This window comes from Cibotium barometz, chromosome 42 (genome assembly GCF_041138505.1).
Source record: "Cibotium barometz isolate CiBa-2024 chromosome 42, ASM4113850v1, whole genome shotgun sequence".
Lineage (NCBI taxonomy): Eukaryota > Viridiplantae > Streptophyta > Polypodiopsida > Cyatheales > Cibotiaceae > Cibotium > Cibotium barometz.
In genome coordinates, this window is record NC_141087.1 from 17,838,424 (window position 1) to 17,861,061 (window position 22,638).

The 22,638-nt window shown below is 43.7% G+C and overlaps 1 protein-coding gene across 4 annotated transcripts in view; it reads right to left on the reverse strand.

The window, feature by feature from the left end:
• LOC147614233 (uncharacterized) overlaps positions 1–17,661 on the reverse strand; it is a 30,589-nt gene extending 12,928 nt beyond the window's left edge. For 2 of the 4 annotated variants that reach the window (XM_086780780.1, XM_086780778.1), the window contains exons 1-3: positions 17,336–17,614; positions 16,295–16,369; positions 16,037–16,196 (exon numbers count right to left, since the gene is read on the reverse strand). In XM_086780780.1, coding sequence (XP_086636906.1) covers positions 16,037–16,196; positions 16,295–16,369; positions 17,336–17,491 — 391 coding nt within the window. In that variant the 5' untranslated portion in view covers positions 17,492–17,614. Of the gene's footprint in view, positions 1–16,019; positions 16,197–16,294; positions 16,370–17,335 lie in introns of all 4 variants that reach the window. The other 2 variants (XR_015263094.1, XM_086780779.1) reach the window with 2 other exon arrangements.
• Positions 17,662–22,638: the final 4,977 nt, after the last annotated feature.

A 22,638-nucleotide genomic window follows, 5' to 3' on the forward strand; every position in this document is an offset into this window, starting at 1 on the left:
AACCCAATCTCGCCAAGCAACCTCCGCAGCCACACCACCTCGCAACAAGCAGCACCACAAGCAACCTGGTACTTTGCCTAAGGATGACAAGGCAATAGTTGGCTGCCTCTTGCAACTCCATGAAATAGCTCCTGAGCCAAAGGTAAATCCATAGCCTAATGTAGATCTCCTCGTGTCTAGATCTCCTCCCCAATCTGAGTTACTCTAACCTTGGAGTCTGACTCCATCCGTTGTTCCCCCTCTAGTGTCATAGAAGAGTCCAAGATCTTTCGTACCCATCAGACATATACTTGGTCTTAAAGACCCACTTGACACCAATGCCTGACCGTTTTGACGGCCTCAGAACCAACTCCCAAGTTTTATTCTTCTCTATGGCATCCAATTCCACTTACATGGCTTTCCTCCAAGTCTCCTGAGAAAGAGGTTCCTTCACGGAAGTGGGCTCTCTGTCCCGAACGATACGAGATATCAAAGCATAGTTTACTTGTAATAGCTCTGCTAAATGACTTTTGTCACGAACTATGTGCGATCTTCGAGGTCCGTCCTCTATGGTCCACTCGGAGGGAAGCTCAGTAACACTTGACTACCGAAGTGGTGTCTAACAACCACTTTGGTACACGAATAGAACGCAGAGCCTCCTATTGCTGCTCGGACTCATCTCCAACCTCGAACTCAACCTCTACAATTGACTGAGGCTGTCTAGCTGGAACAATAGACTGGGAATCATCCTCAGACTCATCTAGTTCTCCAAGAAGTGGCGGCTCATCAACAGTGAAGGCTGGAACATGCTCATCAAAGACAACATCTCTGCTGACAACAACCTCGTTCCACTCCGGGTCATACAGCCTGTATCCTTTGGAAAGAGAGTTATATCCCACAAATACAAGCTTCTAGGACTTCGAGTCAAGCTTCCCCCTCTGCTTCTTTGGAATGTGAACATAGGCATCACTCCCAAACACACGGAAATGAGAGAGATCTGGTTTCCTGCCCAAATAAACCTCAAATGGAGTCATCTTTGGTACTGAAGTTGTCGAAGATCGATTGAGGATATGGATAGCCGTAGCCACAGCCTCTCCCCAAAGTGGACGAGGAAGATCACGATGCTCCAGCATCGACCTCACCATCTCCACCACAATCCGGTTCTTTCGCTCAACCACTCCATTCTCCGAAGGCGAATCTATATTGGCCAGGTCCCGCTTGATGCCATGTTCCGCATGAAACTGCACAAACACATTAGAAGAGAACTCTCCTCCTTTGTCAGCCCGAAGAGTCTTTATCTACAATCCAAACTCTTTCTCCACCATAACGTGCCACTCCTTGAACCAAGAAAAAGCTTGGTTCTTCTGGGAAAGAAAATCAGCCCATGTAAATAAGCTACAATCATCAACCAGCAGCATAAAATACAAAGAACCTCCCAAAGATGGGGTCATAGGTCCACACAAGTCAGTGTGTACCAACTCCAAAGGTTTCGAAGCCCGCCTAGTAGCCTGCTTCGGAAAAGATTCCTTGTGCTGCTTACCACGAATGCAAGAACTATGTCGTCTCTGCCTGCTACCAACATCGGACAAGCCATCCACCATCTGGTCCTGGAAAGCCTGCCGCAGCGCATCATTCAAGTGGCCAAAACAGAAGTGCCACAAGTCACCGATCTGAGTGCTTGTCAGAGAATAGAGTACTGAGAGTTTGTAGATACCATTCTCCACTCCGCCTTCCCATACAACCTGGCCTGTTTCTTTGTCCCGTAGAGCAACGGAATGCTCTTCAAACTCCACCCGAAAGCCAGTCTTGCAAACCTCATGCATTGGCAATAGATGAAAACCAAGTGCTGGGAGGTAAAGAACACGAGAGGAATGCTTCCCTCCTTTGCCATCGGGAATAATCTCCATCTTGCCCTCACTATGAATCGGTATAGTGGAATTGTTGCCAATGAAAATGCGACCTGACTGTCGTTTAAGACCTTGTAATAACTCTCGAAAAGAAGTCATGTGCCTAGAAGCACCACTATCGAGAATCCACTCCCGAGTATCCCTAGCACTGAAACCAACTACCTCCCTGCTCAAAGAAGATGAAGCATCTGTGTCCAAAATCTCCAAGTGCACAAGAGTTGGAGTCTTGGCAGTTGAAGCTGAAGAATCAACATTCTTCTCGATACTCCACTTAGAACATTTCCTCCAATAGTGGTTCTTTCTCACCACAATTGTTACAAGTCCGCTCGGCCTTCAAATTATCACGCTCTGAATCGGGCTTCTTCTCAGAAGACTTCTCCGATGAAGACTTCCCTTTGCCCTTATTGTTGTTGTTGTTGTTGTTACGGCCTTTCGATCGCTGGCCAATCAAGGCCTCAGAACCTCCACCCTATGGAGGATTCGTAAAACACTCTTCTTGGTCCAAGACCATAGACACAAGCTCCTCCCATGTGATGGTGCTGAGCGTGTCACTGGTGATCAAAGAGGAGTAGAAAGCTGAGTACTAAGAGGTCAGATGAGACAGCAAAGTGATGGCCATGTCCTCTAAAGATATCTCCTTCCCAGCTTGAAGAACCTCCTGCTGAAGAGCCTGCAACTTGTTGATATGCTCCCGCATCGTCGAAGACTTTGCAGGATTCATCACCCGCATCTGCACTTCCAAGGAGATCCGCTTCATGGGTGATACCCTGTTATACAGAGAAGTCAAATGCTGCCAAATCCCTTTGGCCAGCATCATATGTTTGATATGATTAATCACCTGTGGTGTGCAATTAAGGAAGATGAAAGAACACACACGGGCATTGACACGATCCCATATCCGTGCCGCATCCCGTTCTTTTCGAGTAAAGAATAAAAGCTCCCCGTCCTCCAACTCCAGCCGTGAAACACCAACCACAATGAAATCAGCCAAGTCATAAGACTCCAAGATAGACTCCATCATTACCTTCCATATGCCGTAGTTGGTCCCGTCCAACTGTCAATCCACTAGGAATGTGGGAAGAGTAGGGATCTTCATGTGCTTCTCAGCCATCTCAAGCAAGTCTACCATCTCAAGGGTTCACAAGGTCTTGTGAAGGGAGGGTGCGTGGGAAAAAAATGAAGAAGAGGCTACAAATAATATGCAAGGTGATTGTCCAACGGTGATGGCCGCCTTCTACCCGATCTCCAAGTCTCGAACAGCCCAAGAAATCTCCAATCAGCACCACAATTCAACCAACTCGGCCTCCCATAAGTGCACCTCCTGAAATGCGGGTAACAAGATCTTTGGACGGGGTTGGTGAGGCAGGTAATAGGGGAAGCTCCCACTGTCTCCCAGCTTCAAGCCACCTGGGGCTCTAATACCATGTCAGAATGCACAACGGAAATTAGAGACAATTGCTATAGAGAACAAAACGCAAAAAAGAGAGGGAGAGAGAAGCTATATAAACTCTGCTCTATACACAAGATCCGATACAAAAAGTGTGGGGAGCCAAGGGTGATATTTATGTCACCCCTCAGTGCTAGTCAGCCAGCCTAACAGCAATCGACAGTACCCTGCATGTCCACAACTGCCATAAATAGCAAGTCGGCCAGTATACTCCAGTCAGCCAGGACATAACTTAGTCGGCCAAATTAGAAAACAGCCGACCAACACACTACTGTCCCACGACAATAAAAATAGGGGGAAAAAAACATGAAAAATGGGAAAAAAATGAGAAAACACTCAGAGCGGGCACACCCACAACAAAGGCCCTATGTGAGCACTATGGTAGAGACAAGAGATGACTGCTAACACCTCCCCCCCCCCCCCCCCCCCCCCCCTTGGAGTATTTGATTACCCAAGCAAAAATATAACATGTACAAGCTTTGAGGGCCTTACTCTCCCCACGGGAGATGCCAGATTATCCATATACAAATGCCATAACACAGCCCAACACGAGGTAACCATATACCTCCGTGTGGGTACTTATTCTTCTCCAAAAACCATGGATCTTCATGCAATATAACTAGTGCTTCAAGTACAGTTCTCCATTCAGTCGGTACAACAATAACATGCGTTGGAACAAGTACAATGGCTGGTACAATAAGTACAAGGATTGGTTCAGTAGGTACAAGGACTAGTACAGCAACTACAAGGGCTAGTACAACCAATACAATGGCTGGTACAACAAGTACAATTGCTAGAAATCATAATTAAATATATATACCTAATTAAATACCTTGTCTTCAGTATTTGTTCGCGATGGAAGCCTTCAAAACAATCCCGAACAGCCAGTATACTTCATGGGCAGCCTTCAAGAGAAGAGAAAGAGAGTAGCCATCATTAGGGCAGCCTGTAATGGTGGCAGAGACTAGTGTGCAACAAGAGAGCCTAACTTAATGAAGAGAGAGGGCTCCAATTTATAGATTTGGGCCTCCCATGAACTAAAATGGCAAGAGAAGGCTATAATGACAAGTGGAGAGACACACAATAGCTGAAGTGACAAGTGTGAGGCCCGTTGTCTCACTTTGATCCATTTTCTGACAAGTGTGAGGCCACTTGTCTCACTTTGATCCACTTTCTTGCCACATGTCCCAATCTAAGAGATGAGTCCTCCCATAATCTTTACCTTTAAAAATATCCAAGCTGGTAGCCCATTTGTCATAGGTACTTTGACAACTCTTGATATTTACTCAATTCCAGACGTAATGACACGACCAAAATTTCCATCGGATTCAAGCCAAGAAATAGCAACTCTCCTAAATTTTAGGAGTGCAATCATTTGTATTCCAGGATAATCCCCCATTCCCAAAGCTGATACTTTCCAAATATGTAGACGTCTTGGAGTCTACCAGACCCCTTTCATACTGGGAGATGTTCAACTTGGTGACATTACCAAATGTATTCTAAATATTTAGACAGTCTTAGAGTCCACCAATGTAACATGCGGAAGCTTCGGGGAAGATCGGTAACTTCAAAGCTCAGAAAACAGCACACTTGTCGTAACGAAAATAACGCACAAAACTGAATGTAGGTGTGCAGAAAAATAGAGAGAGAGAGAGAGAGAGAGAGAGAGAGAGAGGGGGGGGGAGAGAGAAGAGGACACAGTATTGGGTCCCAAATACCCTCTGTAAGGCCCCCACCACGAATGGTGTATTTGCTTTATTAGAATGATGCAAATCTGAAAAATAAATACAAAAAACTTGACCTTTCTTGGTTGAGATAACTCTGCCCTTGACCTGCAATCTTTCACCCCTTCAGCGTTAGCTTATCCTTGGCTATCCTGGCCCTTTGATCAGCTTTAGCTCTTGGTGAATTATGAGATAACACAAATGGATTTGGGCCTTGGTATTTATACTACTCCAATGTTGTAGTCGGCTAGTATTATAGCAGTCGACTGTCATATATTCAGCCCAGGACTGAATAAAACAGCATTAAATCACATTAAATGCTGCGCATGTTTTCCTACTTGGCCTAGGCACCTATGCACATGGATAAAAGTGATTGGGCACTGTGGGCCTGCTGCCTTGGAGACTGGGCACTGATTACTCACTGTTCTCGAGGCTGGGCAGCCTGTATGGGCTGCCCCATACTTGCCCTACACCCCTCCTAGGGCTGGATAACCAGTCGGCTACCCCTGGCTTGCCCCTAGGGCTGTCCTACAGCCCTCCATGGCCTACCCATGGCTGGTGGGTACAGCCAGGACCTTCCTGACTCTCATGGTTTTACACTGTCCCCATGCCCACACAAGTACTTGGGGTAGCCCTATGAGCTGGCCCCTTTCCTATATGCAAACCCTAACTATCTACACAAAAATGATCTCGCATCCAGTACCATACCAGATACACATAATCACTAACATCATTCCAGAGGGAGACTCACAGCACGGACTATTAAGAAAACATGGTGCCTATGCTAGATCAAGTTGAGTGGAGAAGAGAGACCCAAAAAATACAAGAACAAATCTTGTTTATTAAGTTGCTTATGCATACAACTTGGCCTTTGCACACTCTAAAATGCCTTCTAGCTTTGCCTTTAAATAGGTGAGCTAGTGGACCATAAGTCCATTCACACACACCCCCTTCTCCTACCCTTTTACATGACCTTAGTCTTTTAATACCCCCCCTCAATACCAACTATGAAAAAATTGGAATAGGTGGTATTGGACATAGGTTGCCTTTATAACATTAGGCGTACAAGGTTAGGAATATAGGTGGTGTTACATTGAGATTTAAAACAATTTCTCAGTGGAGTTAGAGACTGATGCAAAGTTAGCCTCTGACTCTTTGTTAGAACATTTAGAAGTGATATGCCCCGTTTGTTTACACTTGTTACATTTCATCTTGTTGGGATACTTGATCCAACAATTATTTGCCAAATGACCCACCTTTTTGCAATGGACACACCTTACTTTGCTCACTTGATGTGATAAAGCTTGTTCGATATTCAATGGAGTCGATGCATTTGAAGATTCAGCTCCTTCCTTTGGCCTCTTTTCACGCTCGTGGAGTCATTCGAATCCGTTGCCTTCTTGTCTTCACATCCTTTAGCAGATCGGTGAGATCCGCCGAGAGGCCAAAAAACTTGTCTATGTGGGTAGAGTATGCCTGGCATATATCCACAAAGCATCTGATGTCATATGCTGTCTGAGGAACTTCCCAATTGACAATCTCGGCCACTTTAGCCGGATCAAGTCGAATGCCTTCGGCACTAATTATGTATCCCAAGCTATGCACCTGGAAGAAATAGAATTCCAACTTCTTTTCATTGACGTAGAGCTCGTTGCTTTCCAGCAACTTAAGGACTTTCTCCACATCAATGTCATGTGGCTCAACCTTAGCTGAAAATACCAGAATTTCGTCCAGAAATATGAACACTTTCCAATCAAATCCCGGAAAGCACACATCATCATGCGGTTAAATGTAGCTAGGGCATTCGTCAAGCCAAATGGCATGACCATAAATTCATAGTGGGTCCGCTCCGTACGGAAGGCTGTCTTGGGAATGTCCCCCTCCACAATCCTCACCTGGTGGTACCCACTCTTTAGATCGAGTTTTGAGAACACCTTCGCTCCATTCAGCCTCTTGAGAATATAATCTATTTGAGACATCGAGAATCTACTCTTGATAGTTAGCTTATTGAGTGCACGATAATCGACACACAACCGAGAAGACCCATCTTTTTAGGGTTAGGGTTTTGAAAGGCACATCAACAGGAGTTGTGAGAGTGAGAGAGAGGAACACGACTGCTCATATATTGATTGTGATAAAATGAAGTACAATAGCCACATAAAAGATGTGACCTAATAATGTGTTCACATAGTCCGGTCATAAATAGTACCAGGTGGACCAAATCACTTATAAACCTTTATAAACTAAGCTAAACTGGGAAAAAAACCTCCACTAACTGAAGTAAAAAGTGCCCCAATAACCTACTGATGATCACTAGCACTCCCCAGGGTGCATACACAACATAAAACCCAACAAACCCCCTTGGAGTGATATGTGAGCACTGTACATCATCCACCAAAGGAAACAAATTCAAAGCAGTGCGGAATGCTTCGAATTTTGGACGTGATAATGCCTTGGTGAAGATGTCTGCCACATTCTGATCTGTAGGGCAGTAAATCACACTGATATCACCTGCCTGGAGTCTCTCCCAAACAAAGTGATAGTGACTCTCAATGTGTTTTGTGCGAGCATGAAACACAGGATTCCTGGCCACGGCAATGACACTCTAACTATCAGTATAGATAGGTGTAGGCTCCTCCACTGAAATATCCATATCAATCTCATAAGACGACGCAGCCATACGCACTCAACGGTAGTAGTGTAGGTTGCTCTGTACTCTGCGTCACAAGACGAAGTGGCCACTGTGGTCTGTTTCTTGCTTAGCCAAGAAATACATGAAGAGCCAAGAAAGAAACAATTTCCACTAGTGGAATGTCTGGTATCAAAATCACCAGCCCAATCTGAATCGCTATAAGCATATAGTTGCATGTCACCCCCCTCAAGATAAAGCAATCCAAGAGACAAGGTACCCTGCAAATACCGAAATACACGCTTCACAGCTTGCCAATGTGACAATCGCGGGCTGTGCATGAATCTACTCAACTGAGATTCAGCATACTGAATATCTGGCCGTGTATTACACAAGTAAATAAGGCACCCAACAGCCTGAGCATATGTAGTGGCATCAAATAAAATACTGTCATCCTGTAGTGACAGTTTCATCCCAGGCTCCATAGGAGTGCTGATAGGCTTGCAATCCTGAAATTTGAACTTCTCCAGAAGTTTAGCAACATACCGAGATTGCAACAACCCAATGCCTCTGTTATCTTGCACAAACTGTACGCCCAAATAATAGTGTACAAGCCCCAAATCAGACATGTCAAATGTCTGTCGCAGTATCTCTTTAAAAGCTGCAATTTTGTCATCATTTGATCCCATAAGCAAAAGATCATCTACATAAAGACTGATGACCAGCAGATCTTTCTCTTCTTTCTTTACATACAAAGTGGCTTCTGATGGACTGTTCACAAAACCTTGAGTGAGCAGGAAAGCATCTACCTTTGCATACCAGGCTCGTGGAGCTTGTTTCAAACCATACAAGGCCTTTTTCAGCCTGCATACTTTCCCTTCATGACCATGTTCTGCAAAACCTATGGGCTGATGTACATAAACTTCCTCCTCGAGGTCCCCATGTAGGAAAGCAGTCTTGATGTCCAACTAATGAACAACCCAACCACGATGTGCAGCCAATGCAATGACACTCCTAAGTGTCAACATACGGGATGTAGGAGCAAATGTCTCCTCATAATCAATGCCCTTCTTTTGTGCATAGCCCTTTGCAACTAGACGGGCTTTGTACCTGTCAATGGATCCATCTGCATGTCTTTTCAACTTATAGACCCACTTAGTACCAATGGCTTTCTTGCCTTTGGGCAGATCAACCAAATCCCATGTTTGATTCTTTTTAATAGAATCAAGTTCATCCTGCATGGCTTTGTTCCAATGCACATTGTCTCGTGCATCCACAAATGAATCAGGCTCATCATCATCCTGTAAACTAGCTGCCATAACCATATTTAAATCCATGATGTGTGCATGCTCATTGGTCCGTGTCTCCCTACGAGTACGGCCAGCAAGAGGAGTCTCTAGATGGCTGTCCTGTAATATCCTCAAATACCATCTAGGTATATGTCTGACCTGTGGAGCCTGATGCCCCATATTTGGCTCAACTTTTGGCTCAATCTCTTGCTGAATTTCTGCACCACCTTCATGATTAGCTGGCTGCCCCGCACCCTCATGGGTTGGATCACCAACTGTGGAATGAAACTCCATAGGTAGTAGACCTTCAAACACATCATTTTCAACCTGATTTGCATCATAACTAGCCATGGATAATTCTGATTTTTCATCAAAAATCACATCCCGACTAGTGAATATCTTCTTGGACAGTGGGTCATATAACCGGTAGCCCTTGCTCTCACGGCTATACCCAACAAAAATACATTTTGTGGCTTTATCATCCAACTTCCTCCTCAACTCTTTGGTTATGTGTGCATATGCAAGACACCCAAAAGTACGAAAGTGTAATACCGAAGGCTTGTGGCCATGCTAAGCCTCAAAAGGAGTAATGGAAACCAATGCCTTTGTGGGACATCGATTCAAAATATAACAAGCACACATAACAGCTTCCACCCAAAAGACATGTGGTAGCTTCTTTGCCTTTAACATACATGTGGCCATCTCCATGAGTGACCGATTTTTCCTTTCTGCAACCCCATTTTGCTGTGGAGTATAAGGAGTAGTATATTGATGCTTGATACCTCTACTCTCAAGAAAGGAATTCAACTTGTGTGACACATATTTCCCCCTCGGTCAGAACGGAGGGTCTTAACCTTGCATCCTGACTCTGTTTCAGCAAGTGCTACAAAGACCAAAAATGCATCATATACCTGTGATTTCCGTGTCAACGGATAGACCCAACATATACGAGAGAAGTCATCAATAAATGTAGCAAAATAGAAGCAACCTCCTAATGACTTCGTGTGCATGGGACCACAAAGATCACTATGTATAAGCTGCAACTTTGAAGTTGCTCATAGAGCCTGATCACGTGGAAAGGAAAACCGATGCATTTTTCCCAAAATACATCCTTCACATATGTGATCTGGAGGCTTCTCCATAAGAGGTAGGTCTGTCAACATGTTATGTCGCTGCATAAGCATAAGACTACCAAAATTTACATGCCCCATGCGAGCATGCCATAACTCCGCATCAACCATAGCTGGAGTAAGAGTGAATGCATGATAAGCGGACTGATCCACTGGCTGAAATGCATCCAACTGATAGAGTCCATGACATAATGTACCAGTAAGCATCAAGGTCAAGGCATTAGCTGTCTCTGACCATGCATTTGTTATCATCAAAGTTGACTTGCATACCACACTGTGCTAAAGAAGAAATGGACAACAGATTCTTCTTTATCCCTGGTACATATAAGGCATCTGTAAGGCGAAGAATAGAGCCATCAATGGCTGTGAGCTGAATCTCCCCAATGCCACGAACTGGATATGAAGCATTATTGGCACACTGAACAGTCTTGCCAACAGGGGCAGGGCATACATTACAAAACAAATCCCTGCGAGATGTGATATGCTTTGAAGCACCACTATCAAAATACCAAGTACATGCATGCTCAGTCACACTGAGTGCCTGTGAAGACCAAGAGGCATCATAACTGCATGTGTAGAAACAGTAATCCCTGTCTTCAACAAAGGAAGCAGTCTCCAGAGGAGCTTTAGAGGCATCGTTTACAAACATCCCAGATTCCTTCGTCTTCTCTTTGGCAATCCTCTTCCTACACTCTGCGATGTAGTGACCTGGATTCTTACAGTAATGGCATTTGCCCTTCTTCTTGGGCTGTCCATCACCTTTCTTGGTATCCTAAGATGAACCACCATCACCTGAATTCTGATTTGAACTCTTTGGCTGAGACTTGCCTTTCCCTTGTTGAACTGTCACAAATGCTTGTTCAGCACTTGTGTTCATGTTCATGTTCTTCCTGATTTGCTCTTCCTGTAATAACAAGAGAGCAACAAGTTCCTGATACTTTAGGGGCTCAATAGCATTCCTCATGCTGAGGTTCAAAGAGGTATGAAAAACCAAGTAGGATCTTGGCAAAGAGTTTAAGATGGTAGATACAAGCTGTGTCTCAGGAATAATCTCATCCACATTGATGAGTTGCTCTCTCAAATCCTGCAGCTTGTTCAAGTTGCTAGACATATCATCTCCTTCATGCATCTTCTGATTTTCCAGCTCTCTTTTCAAAAATGAGATCCGTGCCTCATTACGAGCAGCATACATTTGCTCCAAAGTCACCCATGCATTCCGTGAAGAGCCAACTGAACGAATATGAGGTATAATAGACCTCTATACTGACAATGCAATAAGTGATAAGGCTTGTGCATCTTTGGCATCCCATGTCTTCTGAGCATTTGTTCTTTGAACAGGCAATGGCTGACCTGGTGCCTGTGCCTGTTGTCCTCTTCCACGAGCACCCCCTTGAGGAGGAGTCTCTGGAGCCAATGGACCTGGACGTGGTTCATCACCACTAACAAAATCCCAAAGACCTTTTGCCACAAGCTCATTTCTCAGCATAAAACTCCACAAGGAGTAATTCATGCCATCCAGCTTGTCTTCCTTAGACAAGTACGTGAACACATCGCTCTGCTGTTGATTTGCCATTATGCCAGTGCACAATGTTGTACCTGTGTATCAAAAAACCCAAAAACAACAACCCTGAAAGCAACTGTACTCCACTGAGTACAACTGACCCAAATATGCTTGCACTCTCAATCCTCTGAATGTGCAAAACAATGCACCACTGACTGAGTAGAGCAACAAAGGTGGCTCACACAGTGCCAAAATGCCCAAAATTTCTGCACCCAAAGCCTTGCAAAAGCCTGTGGAGGTTTCTTTGCAAGAAAACCTTCCTGTATCTGCCAGAAAAACTTTCACAGAGAAAATGCCCAAATTTCAAAACATGTAAAGCTGTAAATTTTTACCCATGTGATTTTTGCACATACTTGTCGGCTGTAGGCTGTACAGAACAAGTGTACGTAACAGTGTACGGAGGAGAAGCAGGTGCTGGTCGACTGTAGGCTGTACGGAACAGCAGCAGATACAGGTCGACTGCATGTTGTACGGAACAGCAGTACGAAAACAGGTCGACTGCACTTTGCTGTACAGAATAGCTGTACGGAACAATGTTGCCTATATAGACAGACAGGTGCTGGTCTGCTGCTACTGCAGGTAAACGCAATAGGTGCTGGTCTGTTGCAGGACTGTACACGCAGTTGACGGTGAGGACAGCTGGTGGCGTTTAACTGTACGGACAGCTGGTGTCGAAGGCCTGTACGGACAGCTGTACGGCTGTCTGCGCTGGACTGTACGGCTGTCTGCATTGGAGGGGCTGCAGCTGATGGCGAGCTGTACGGACGGGTGATAGCGAGCTGCAGCAGACGAACCAGTACGGGCACTGATGAGGCGACTGTCTATACGTAGCAACAGGGTACGAAACAGCTGATGGCATGGAACTGTACGGACAGGGCAGGCCAACTGGCTCTGATACCAAAATGTAGGGTTGAGCTGTTAGGGTTAGGGTTTTGGAAGGCACATCAATAGGAGTCGTGAGAGTGAGAGAGAGGAACACAACTGCTCATATATTGATTGTGATAAAATGAAGTACAATAGCCACATAAAAGATGTGACCTAATAATGTGTTCACATAGTCCGGTCATAAATAGTGCCAGGTGAACCAAATCACTTATAAACCTTTATAAGTGAAACTAAGCTAAACTGGGGAAAAAACCTCCACTAACTGAAGTAAAAAGTGCCCCAGTAACCTACTGATGATCACTAGCACTCCCCTGGGTGCATACACAGCATAAAACCCAACAAAATAAGATCGATGCTGCAAATGGCGACACGCTGGGGCAAATGAAGCCAGATTGCAACAATTCTTGGAGTTGGCAGTCCAACTCCGATTCCATTGCCTTGGAAAGGCGATACGAAAACTTACTCGGGCGTTCCGAGCCTGGGAGGAGGTCAATCTTGCGTTCCTCCGATCTGGACGGGGGGAGCTGGGAAAGAGACTGTCCCGAAGAAAAATCTTCTATAACTTTTCATGGAGAGCCAAGTACTTCTCGAAAGCACTAGCCACCGTCTGGGCTATCTGGATATATATCATCGCACAATGTGCGTCTTTCCTGACTGCTCGCTTAGCCTGCAAGTGGCTTATGAGCGAAAAGTTCGAAATTCCTGGCTCACACTTAATGGTCACTGGGGCATTTGACACATTCCGATTAATCTGGAACGTGTGCTTGTCCCACTTGACATCAAGAAGAAACTTGTGAAACCACTGAATGTCCAAAATTATGTCTACTCCTACAAGAGAGACAACCATAAAATCACGCACAAATTCTATGCCCTTAATAACTAATTTAGCACCTAGAGCTTCATACTTGACGCTCATTGTCATGCCGGTGCTAAAACCTTCAACTTGTTTGTGCACCGAAGTCTGGACGAAACGCGCATGCCGAGCGGCCTGTTTCGTAACCACATCCTCCGTGTTGCCGCTATCAAACAAGAGGACTCCTCTTTGGCCACCTATGTAGCCAAAGGACTTGAGCAATTTGTTGCGCTCATACTCCTGGTTATGGGCGCCATTCTGCTTATCTTCAAGCTCTCGGCTAATAATTGCTCCAATTGAAGCATTGGGATTTGAAGAACTAGGGGCAGCCAACACTAGGGTTTGTGTGGGAGCTGGGCTCACCACGGAAGCTGTGGAGGCTGCGGCGGCGGTCTTTGGAGTCTTCTTAGGACACTCCCGAGAAGTTTTGTATGACAAAAGAAACATTTACCCTCCTTGTACTGAGAAATCTCCTCAGCACTCAACTTGACACCTGTCTTGCATGCCTCCGCTTTCTGGTCTAGAGTAAGCTTAGACGCATTGTTCGAGTTCTTGGAGCCAGAGGCTCTCGTGCTTTGTCCTAGGGAAGACCCCGTTTGATTCTGGCCTTTTCCCCCCCAAAGGCGATAGCCTTGGAAGTTGCCGACTGGGAAGTCTTGGACTTGCCACCATTATGCTTCATTTCTGCACTCTACGCAAGCGAGAGTGCGTCTTCGAAGGTGGCTGGCCTAAACATACGCACCTCCCACTGGATTTGCGTGTCAAGGCCATACAAAAACTACCCTTTCTTGTCCGAATCAGATAAGCCTAATTGTAAACATAAAATCAAAATTCTATTGGCAAACTGAAGAACCAGTTGCGCGTTCTAACGCGCTCCCGCGCGTTCTAACGCGCTCCCCTGAACTCATCTTTGAGTCGCTCAAGGTAGTGGGGTGGTAGAAACCGTTACTTAAGGTCGTGGACAAACTCGTCCCACACATAAGCTACCATACCTAATCTGGTGTGGGCATGAGCCCATTGAGTCCACCAAGGAATGGCCTCACCTTCCAAGTACCAACTGGCTAAGATCACTCTGTCAGTATCTGTCTTTCTAACCACGGCAAAGTAAGCTTCAAACTGATGCAACCATGAATAAAGAGTTATGGGATCGAGTTTACCATTATACTTACTGAAGTTCATTTTCTTGGGAAAATGATTCAAGGACGTCGCAGGTATCAATCTGACGTTCAAAGCTTTAAGGTAATGCTCATGTTCCACGCGTCACATGGCTTCGTCTTCACGTTGTCGAATCTCCAATGTACGCTTCTGCAACTCAAGCTAGGAACTTGGCTACGATCGTGACACAGCACGGACTGGCACTGTTTCCTCTGCAAGACAATGCACACCTGACCTTGGACTCATGTGCAAGACAATGCACACCTGACCTCAGACGACTGGAATGGAACCCTGGCTGACTCGTCCCGGACTAGGCTCACATGGGACCAGTTCACCATCCCAGGTCATGCACCTTCTGTACAGATATGTCTACGTGGCATCCAAGTGCGAGATGCGCGTGACAACCAAACTCCTTTCATAGGAGATGTTCAATCTTTTCAAGCATTGTACACAAATCCCACACATTGTATTCACATTTCTTTTCCTAGAATCTTGAATGTGTGTGAGTATCCTTAGCATTGGAGGAGAGACCAAGGGAGACTGTCATGAACTCTTTGTGCCGTGATCACCTTGAAAAAGTGGCACGAAGGAGGATTAGGTACACGGCGTGAAGACTTGGCCTCAACCCTTGCCATCGGATTTCAAACTTTAGTATGGAAGTGAGAAGGCTTGGCCGAGAGATCGCCAAGCATAAATCTCTTCTCCAACATCATCTTCTTCAACACCACATTCAAGTGGACAAATCATTGAGTCAACCTTATCTTCTATCGAGCAATCTACGGATGGGCATGCAAGATATGAAAACTACATCACAACTTCTTTACAAGCCAAGGTAATTTCTAACTGACACAACATGAGAGCTATTGCACAACCAACAATGAGATCCACTAAAGAAACAGCAGCTTCGTCACTAATGCCATCAACTTCTAAACAAAGTTTTAGGAAGCATCTTATTGTTGTAGCTTGGCGGACCACCATCAACAGCCCATCAATAGTATTCAGTAGCATCCCAGAGCAATTAACAGCCAGTATCACTTCAGCAGCATCTTCAGAAAAAACTATCAATGACTTCTACACCTATTGAAGGTCCATGATTTAAGTGCATTCCATGTGTGTGAGAACTAATTGAATGAATTCCAAATAGATCCATCCATAAAATCAACCCACAAAAGCCAATGAGGTGATAGCTCAAGTGGTGAACGTGTTTCCCTAGGACCAAGTGGTCCTAGGTTCAAAACCCCCCTTGGTGCTTCCTCGGCGCCATCGCCTATGGGTGGATACTTAAGTGTCTACAGACGGTGGGAAAACAGTAATACAGGAGACTTCGGCCTAAGACCAGTTGGAAAAAAAATAACGTAATAGGAAGCCTAAGTTTTAACTTACACAAATTGACTTGCTGATTTTGAAAAATGCATAACAAAAAGGCTTAAATCTTAACCAAGGCAGCTATTGGTATATGCCTTTTTGCGGGTTTAACCTGCAAGAAACCCGTGTTGGAAACCCGAAGGCAATCTCTGATCATCTACTGGGGTTCTGCCAAACAGGTTTGGAGGAGCCATGGGTTGCTGAGAAATCGAAGGTGAGCTTTGTGCTTGAGTAATTGTCACTTCAGTTTGATTAACATTCTCTATTTCGATCTGCACATAAAGGAATTTGCTTAAATTCTAAATAAAGCGATAATTTTAAGACACTATGTTCCAAACTCCAGCATCCTGAAGGTTTTTAGGAGGCATACCTTTAAGTAGTTTGAAATATCTGTTGTAGAAGGCATGATTCCCTGTTGATTGTGAATCCAATCAAAAAGCTTCTCCTAAAGCAAGCCACAAATTTGTTGAGAGTTATTATTATTCCATAAATAAACAACTCTATTGATGATAGAAAAATCTCAATGAAGACATGGCAGATCATACAGCAAAGCCCAAAGCTGAATGAACTTGAGCCCTTACAAATCAACGGATGCATCACTTTTAGAGTAAGGTGAACACAAACAGAAAGCATAAAAAGATTCACAGCAAAGTAGGCAGAAACATGCATCAATTACAGCAAGGCATGGCAAACAACATAATGAATATGTGATACATGCATTGAAACACCATGAAACATGTGCATTAAAACACCATCAAATCACCATTAGATATAGAGATCAAATCAAAAATCCAAAGAAGATGTTGAACCCTTCCAAAGCACAAAAGACCACAGTGGAAAGCGTGTGGGTCAATGGCGAGTCTATGCAAGCTACAACAGCACACAGATTGAGAAAGGAAGCACCCTACTCAAAAGGGCAGGTGGGTGAAAGAAAGTGCTAGAAAAAACCAGAGAAGCTTATGAAGATGTGATGCAAACCCTAAACCTCCCAAAAAAAAAACCTAGCATTGAAACACCATCAAAGTGCCATATTTCTTTCCCTTTGGATATAGAGATCAAATCAAAAAGCCAAAGAAAATGGTGAACCCTTACCATGCTTTTCTCGGTGTAGAAATCAATGGCAAGACAAGGTGAATAAAACACCACCTTTGCAAAGCTTATGTCGGAGACGCATCAATGCATGACAAAGGACCTTTGTAAAGCTCAATGCATGACAATATGCATCGATTCATGGCAAAAGGCATGCATGCCATGGGCCCAATACACCTTTGCAAAGCTTATGTTGAAGATGCATCAATGCATGACAAAGATAGTTGGCCAACATGCATCGATGCATGGCGAAAGGCATGTCATAACCAAAACCCTCAGGAAGAAAGCAAAGAGGATCAAAAAGAGGATTTGGAACTCTTACCAGGGCGTGTCTCTGGCCGGCCTGAAACGCGATCTTGTGCTGGTTCTGCGCCTGCGTGTAGATGTGGGAGATGGAGTTTGCAGCCGCGCAGAAAGACGTGTGGAGGGTCCTCTCCACATCTTCCAAGCTCCCGCCCTCGGATCGCCTCTTCTTCATTCAGACCCAAAGCGGTTCGCTCTTCTGCGTACCAAAAAATTCTGCACTCTTCAGATGCTCGAGTGGTAGCCTTTGTTCTCATATCTCCAGCTAAAAGGTAGAAGTAAGGTCTACCTAACACACCCATGGCCACAACCAATATATATTGAGATAAAACGTTTGTATTGCATTAAATAATGCCACGAACCTTAGTCTTGCCTTTATTGCCTCGCCATCAGCCACCACCTCCGTCTCCTCCTCCTTCTCGCCATGTGCTTGGTCGTCTCCTCCTCCTCCTCCTCCTCCTCCTCCTGCCACCCCCTCCATCTCCTCATCGTCTCTCTCCCTCCCTTGATGAGCTATTCACAAACTTGCTCCCTCCACCATCCCTGGATTGTATCTCCAACCCGTAAGTGATGTGTGTTCGTGTGGCTCTGGCTGCCAAGGGCATCGTCTACGTACACCACCCTCCCCTAAGAGCTTGGGCTAACAACAAGAGCCCCCTCCTCGTGAAATCCAACCCTGTTCACAAGAAGGTTTATGAATCGCTCAGAGACCCCTCGCCTACGCACACACTCGTCCGTAGTCGCCACTTGCTCGGCTATGAGCCCTCTTGCAGGGAATTGACTGCATGACTTCGAGTAAATCATGATTAGATTAGAAAGCCAGATGGAAAGATAGGTGCAGTCCACATGGCCAGCATACCTTCGAAAAAACTTTCCAAGACTGTACTAGCATGTGCCTTAATGCACCTTAGAAAAAAAAAATCCTCCTATGGTTCACAAGCTCGAAATAATTAATTAATGAGAAAAACAACATTTTGAAACATATTCAGAATTAATCAAAACATGTACCCAAAATATTTTTTTGGTTTCGATATCTATCTATTAACCATGGACAACCAAGGCACAAGGAGAGGAGAGAAAAAAGAAATTCCTTTTTTTAAAATTAAAAATTTTATATATATATATATATCTTGATTGAAATTCTTTACATCAAAGTATCCAGAGCTTCTATCATCAAAATACCAGAGCCCTACATCAATTTCTAAAAAATAAGAGGAAAAAATCCCTTCCATTGACCCTTTATATTCCGATTGACCCTTTGTATTCCATTGTATTCATTAAGCAACGAAAACGTATTCGAACGGGTAGACGAATTAAATAAGTTCAATTCATGGATATCATTTTGAGGAAAATTTATGATGGTCTCATCATGGACATGTTTGTCGTTTGCTCTTTTGCTTTTCCTATATTAGACCAGCAAAGAAAATTTCTGTTATGATTGTCAAACTATGGTCTTTTACATGATACATTGCCGTAAATGCCCAATTTTGTGCGTGGCATTATTATTATCTCCAAGACTAATTTTTGCAATACAATATTGAAATACTCATGTCATGAAGGGAGCTACACACATGAGGGGGAAAGATTTGACCCAATATGTGTCGATGGTGATGTTTACTCTTCCATGCAATTTGTTCATGCTAAGCTATGCTTCATGTTTTAATTTGTTGTTGTAAGTCTATTTTTTTAGTTGAATTGTCTTTGTAACATTAATTATTCTTCTTAGTAGTTGCAACATCCTTGACAGTGGTATCAGAGCTTTGGGACCACTAGCAAGAGGGGTTAGAAGCTTAAGTGCATGGTTACAAGGCTTTATTTGATGTATAAAAGCATTAACCAAAGGTCAAAGCCATAAATCAAGTTTTAAAAGAAGTAAAGGTTTTTTTTTACCACTTTAAAAAATTCATGCAAAACCATCTTGCCTTTAAGAAAACCATGCCCTTCCACCCAAAATTGGTTTTCTCATTTTCTTCACCAAATCCAGATCCAAGGCAAGGTGCATGATCAGTAGGTTGAAGAGTTTCTTCCCCCACCCTCAAAAATTCAAACGGTGCAAATATTGCCTCTTTCGGGAGGACCCAGTTTCTTTTTCTTTAATGCTATGTGGTGGTTTTGATTAAGGAATATGTAAATGTTTATCCCATTGCCTAGGTTGTAATAAAACATAAGCTTTACGATTGTGTTATTGGTCACTTTGGTTTGGCCATTAGATTCTGGGTGTGAAAAGCAATAGATAAATCTAATTTTGTACCCAAATTTTCAAACAATGTTGTCCAAAAATCACTACAAAATTTAGAATCTCTATCTGAAACAATGATGTTTGGTAAACCATGATGAATAAAGGTTTGATTTAAAAACATATATGCAGCTTGAAGAACAGTGAGTGTCTTTTTACATGTAATAAAATGTGCTTGTTTACTATGGTCCACATCGTATCATTGTGACTAGCTATAAGAGGAAAATTTGTAATAAAATCCATAGAAATTTGCTAGCATGGATCATTTGGAAAGGGCAATGGCATAAGCAATCCTTGAGTTTTTGACAAACAATATATTCAACTACAAATCTAGCTATGTCTCTTTTCATCATTGGCCAATAAATGTCTCGAGCTATGGTATGTAGAGTAGAGGACACGCCTCTATGTCTAGCATATGGAGATTGGTGTAACTCTTCCATGACAAATTGTCTAAAGGGTGTGGGTATGCATAATCTCTACTAGAAATCCATCATGATAAGATTATTTTAAATGTGGAGTCCAACCAATATCTCTCATTTGGACAAAATATGGGTCCCATAAGAGTCTTTTATAAAGTCAAAAGATAAGCTTCTCACATTTTTTATATTTTGAATACTAGGTCTATGACAAAGTGTATTAACTACTACATTCTCTTTGCAAGGATAGTAGAGAATAGGAGGCTAGAAAATTTGAATAAATGTAGCCGATTTAATGTGTCAGTCAAATATAAGGGATTGGGAGAGTAGATTTCTAATATTTTGCTTATCATTCTTAATGTGATAAACTCAAAACCCATTAAATAATGTTTCCAATATTTTAATGCATGTACCACAATAGTCAATTCCTTATCATCATAAGAACTATATTTGGTCTTAGGGGGCTTAAGTTTTCTACTCTCATAAGCTATGGGATGTCCATCTTGCATTAAAACAACTCCTATGCCTGAACCACTAGTGAACAATCATGGATGAGAGCAACAATAGCAAGATGAGGATAAGAAAAGTGTGGAGAGAGAGAGAAAGAAAAGAAAGAAAGATATATTAAGCATCTACTAAAGACCCAATGGGCCTATGAGACCAAAGTGATACAATAATGTCCATGGCATATATCATCATGGAATGGAAAATAAAACAGAAAGAAAACATAAATATAGCTATCTCACTGGGGTGATACAAAATTGTCCATGGAAACTCATCATGGAATACTAAAAACACCAAAACATGGGAGCAACATCAGCATCATCTCCGAGTAGATGGTATACCACTCTCCAAAATTTCAAGCATGGGGCTGACGAGTATGTGGCTGAGAGGTCTCCCTCAGCTATATCATGTGGAAAGGTAGCTCGATGGCGGTGGAGCATGTCCTGGATCAAGAGCTGATGTGGTGATCGTGGCTGAGACGGGGGGGTCAAGGGCGTCGGGCATGCTGGAGTGCAGAGGCTCAATCCAAGGTAACTCCCCTCGGGCGAGGTAGACCCAGAGCAGCTCGTGGAGGGTCCACAAGATCCACTATGTCAGTGTCCTCCACCTCCTGGGTCCAGAAGAAACTGGCGATGGTTCGCTACCGAGCGAGGGGGCAGGGTGGCTGGGTCTTGTGTCTCAAGAAGGTGTCCTTGTGTCTGCAGAGCTCAAGCAGGAAGAGGCGCAAACAACGTTGGTCCTCGAAGTCAATGATCCAAGAGAGTGGACCGAATCCCTCACGAAATAGACAGTGAAACCTCCCACGGATCTCATAGTATACTGGGCAGCAACATATGTAATACTCCTCCATCTCAACCTCCATGTGGCATAGTCGGCAGATCCTCTCCTCTCTGGGTGTCTGTATGAGCTTCCCGGCTCTGAAGATGTGCTTAGCTCTACCTGTCTCCACTCTGAGGCAGTGGGAAGAAACTCGTATCTGGCTAATCCGCATGGCATGGGACATGTGAACACTCAAGTAGCCTGGCTGCTGGATGAATCCATCCTCAGTGAGTGTAAGGAAGTGGTCTCTATAAAAGTACATCTTCGTGGGGAGCTCCGGGGGTGTGATCCATGTGCAATGTGTGTAGAGGCTAAGAAGATCTGACTCGGATAACCCGGTCTGTATCCTCGTGAGACAACTGGAGAAAAGGGGAGTCCAAACTGTACTAAAGGGAGGGTAGGTGGTCCATGCAGAGCCCATATACTGAGAACCAAGTGGAAACTAGTGCATACCATACTCCAGAGTTGTTATATGCACATTATGTGTGCATATACTAGGAGGCTAACCCACATTAGGCTTGTGAGCATGGAAGCATGGGAACAAGCTCTAGTCGAGCATGGGTTAGGACTAACCTTAAGGGTTAAGGTTAGGGTCAGGCATCCAAGGGTCACACATGGGAGATGGAGAGTCAAGGGTCACACATGGGAGATGGAGAGTCACTTGAGGGCCCTCCTATATACTAGGAACATGGGGCACACTCAAGGGAGGCTTAGGCTATGGTCTCTTGATGTTATCTTGAGGCTAGGTTATGTTATGCTCTCTTGTGTGTAGGATCATAACTACTCACCTACCATTTCACATAATAGCTACATGCTACTGGGAGTTATACCTCTTGATCGTATGGGACATCAAGGTAAAGGTATGATTTACTTCATTATAATTCATGTGTGCATCCCTTGGGCTCGGGGGTGGTCAGGTGGATGAATTTATGCATGTTTATGCATAACAATTATCTAGAGAGATCTTAGGGTTTTAACAGTGGTATCAGAGCAATCTCTAGTTAATTGTTGTTATTTTTTCTTTCTTATTGTAATTTTTAAAGTAAATTTTAATATTTACTAAATAAAAATATTATTTATTGATTTGTGTTGATGATTTGCACGTGGATCGTCAATATGGCGGTTGGAACCTGCGTTTCTTCTTTTCAATGGACGAATCGACATTGCGAGGGAATTCTGTGAGTTTAATGCTATTTTTTCCTATTTTTTATGGTTTAAAATAAGCATTAATGAAAATTTTTTCCAAAATACCACATATTTTATTATGGATGTTTTGGTAGAATGAATTTCTTGATTTTTAATAATTTTTAGGAATTTTTTCTAATTTTTTAGAAATTTTTTGAGCAT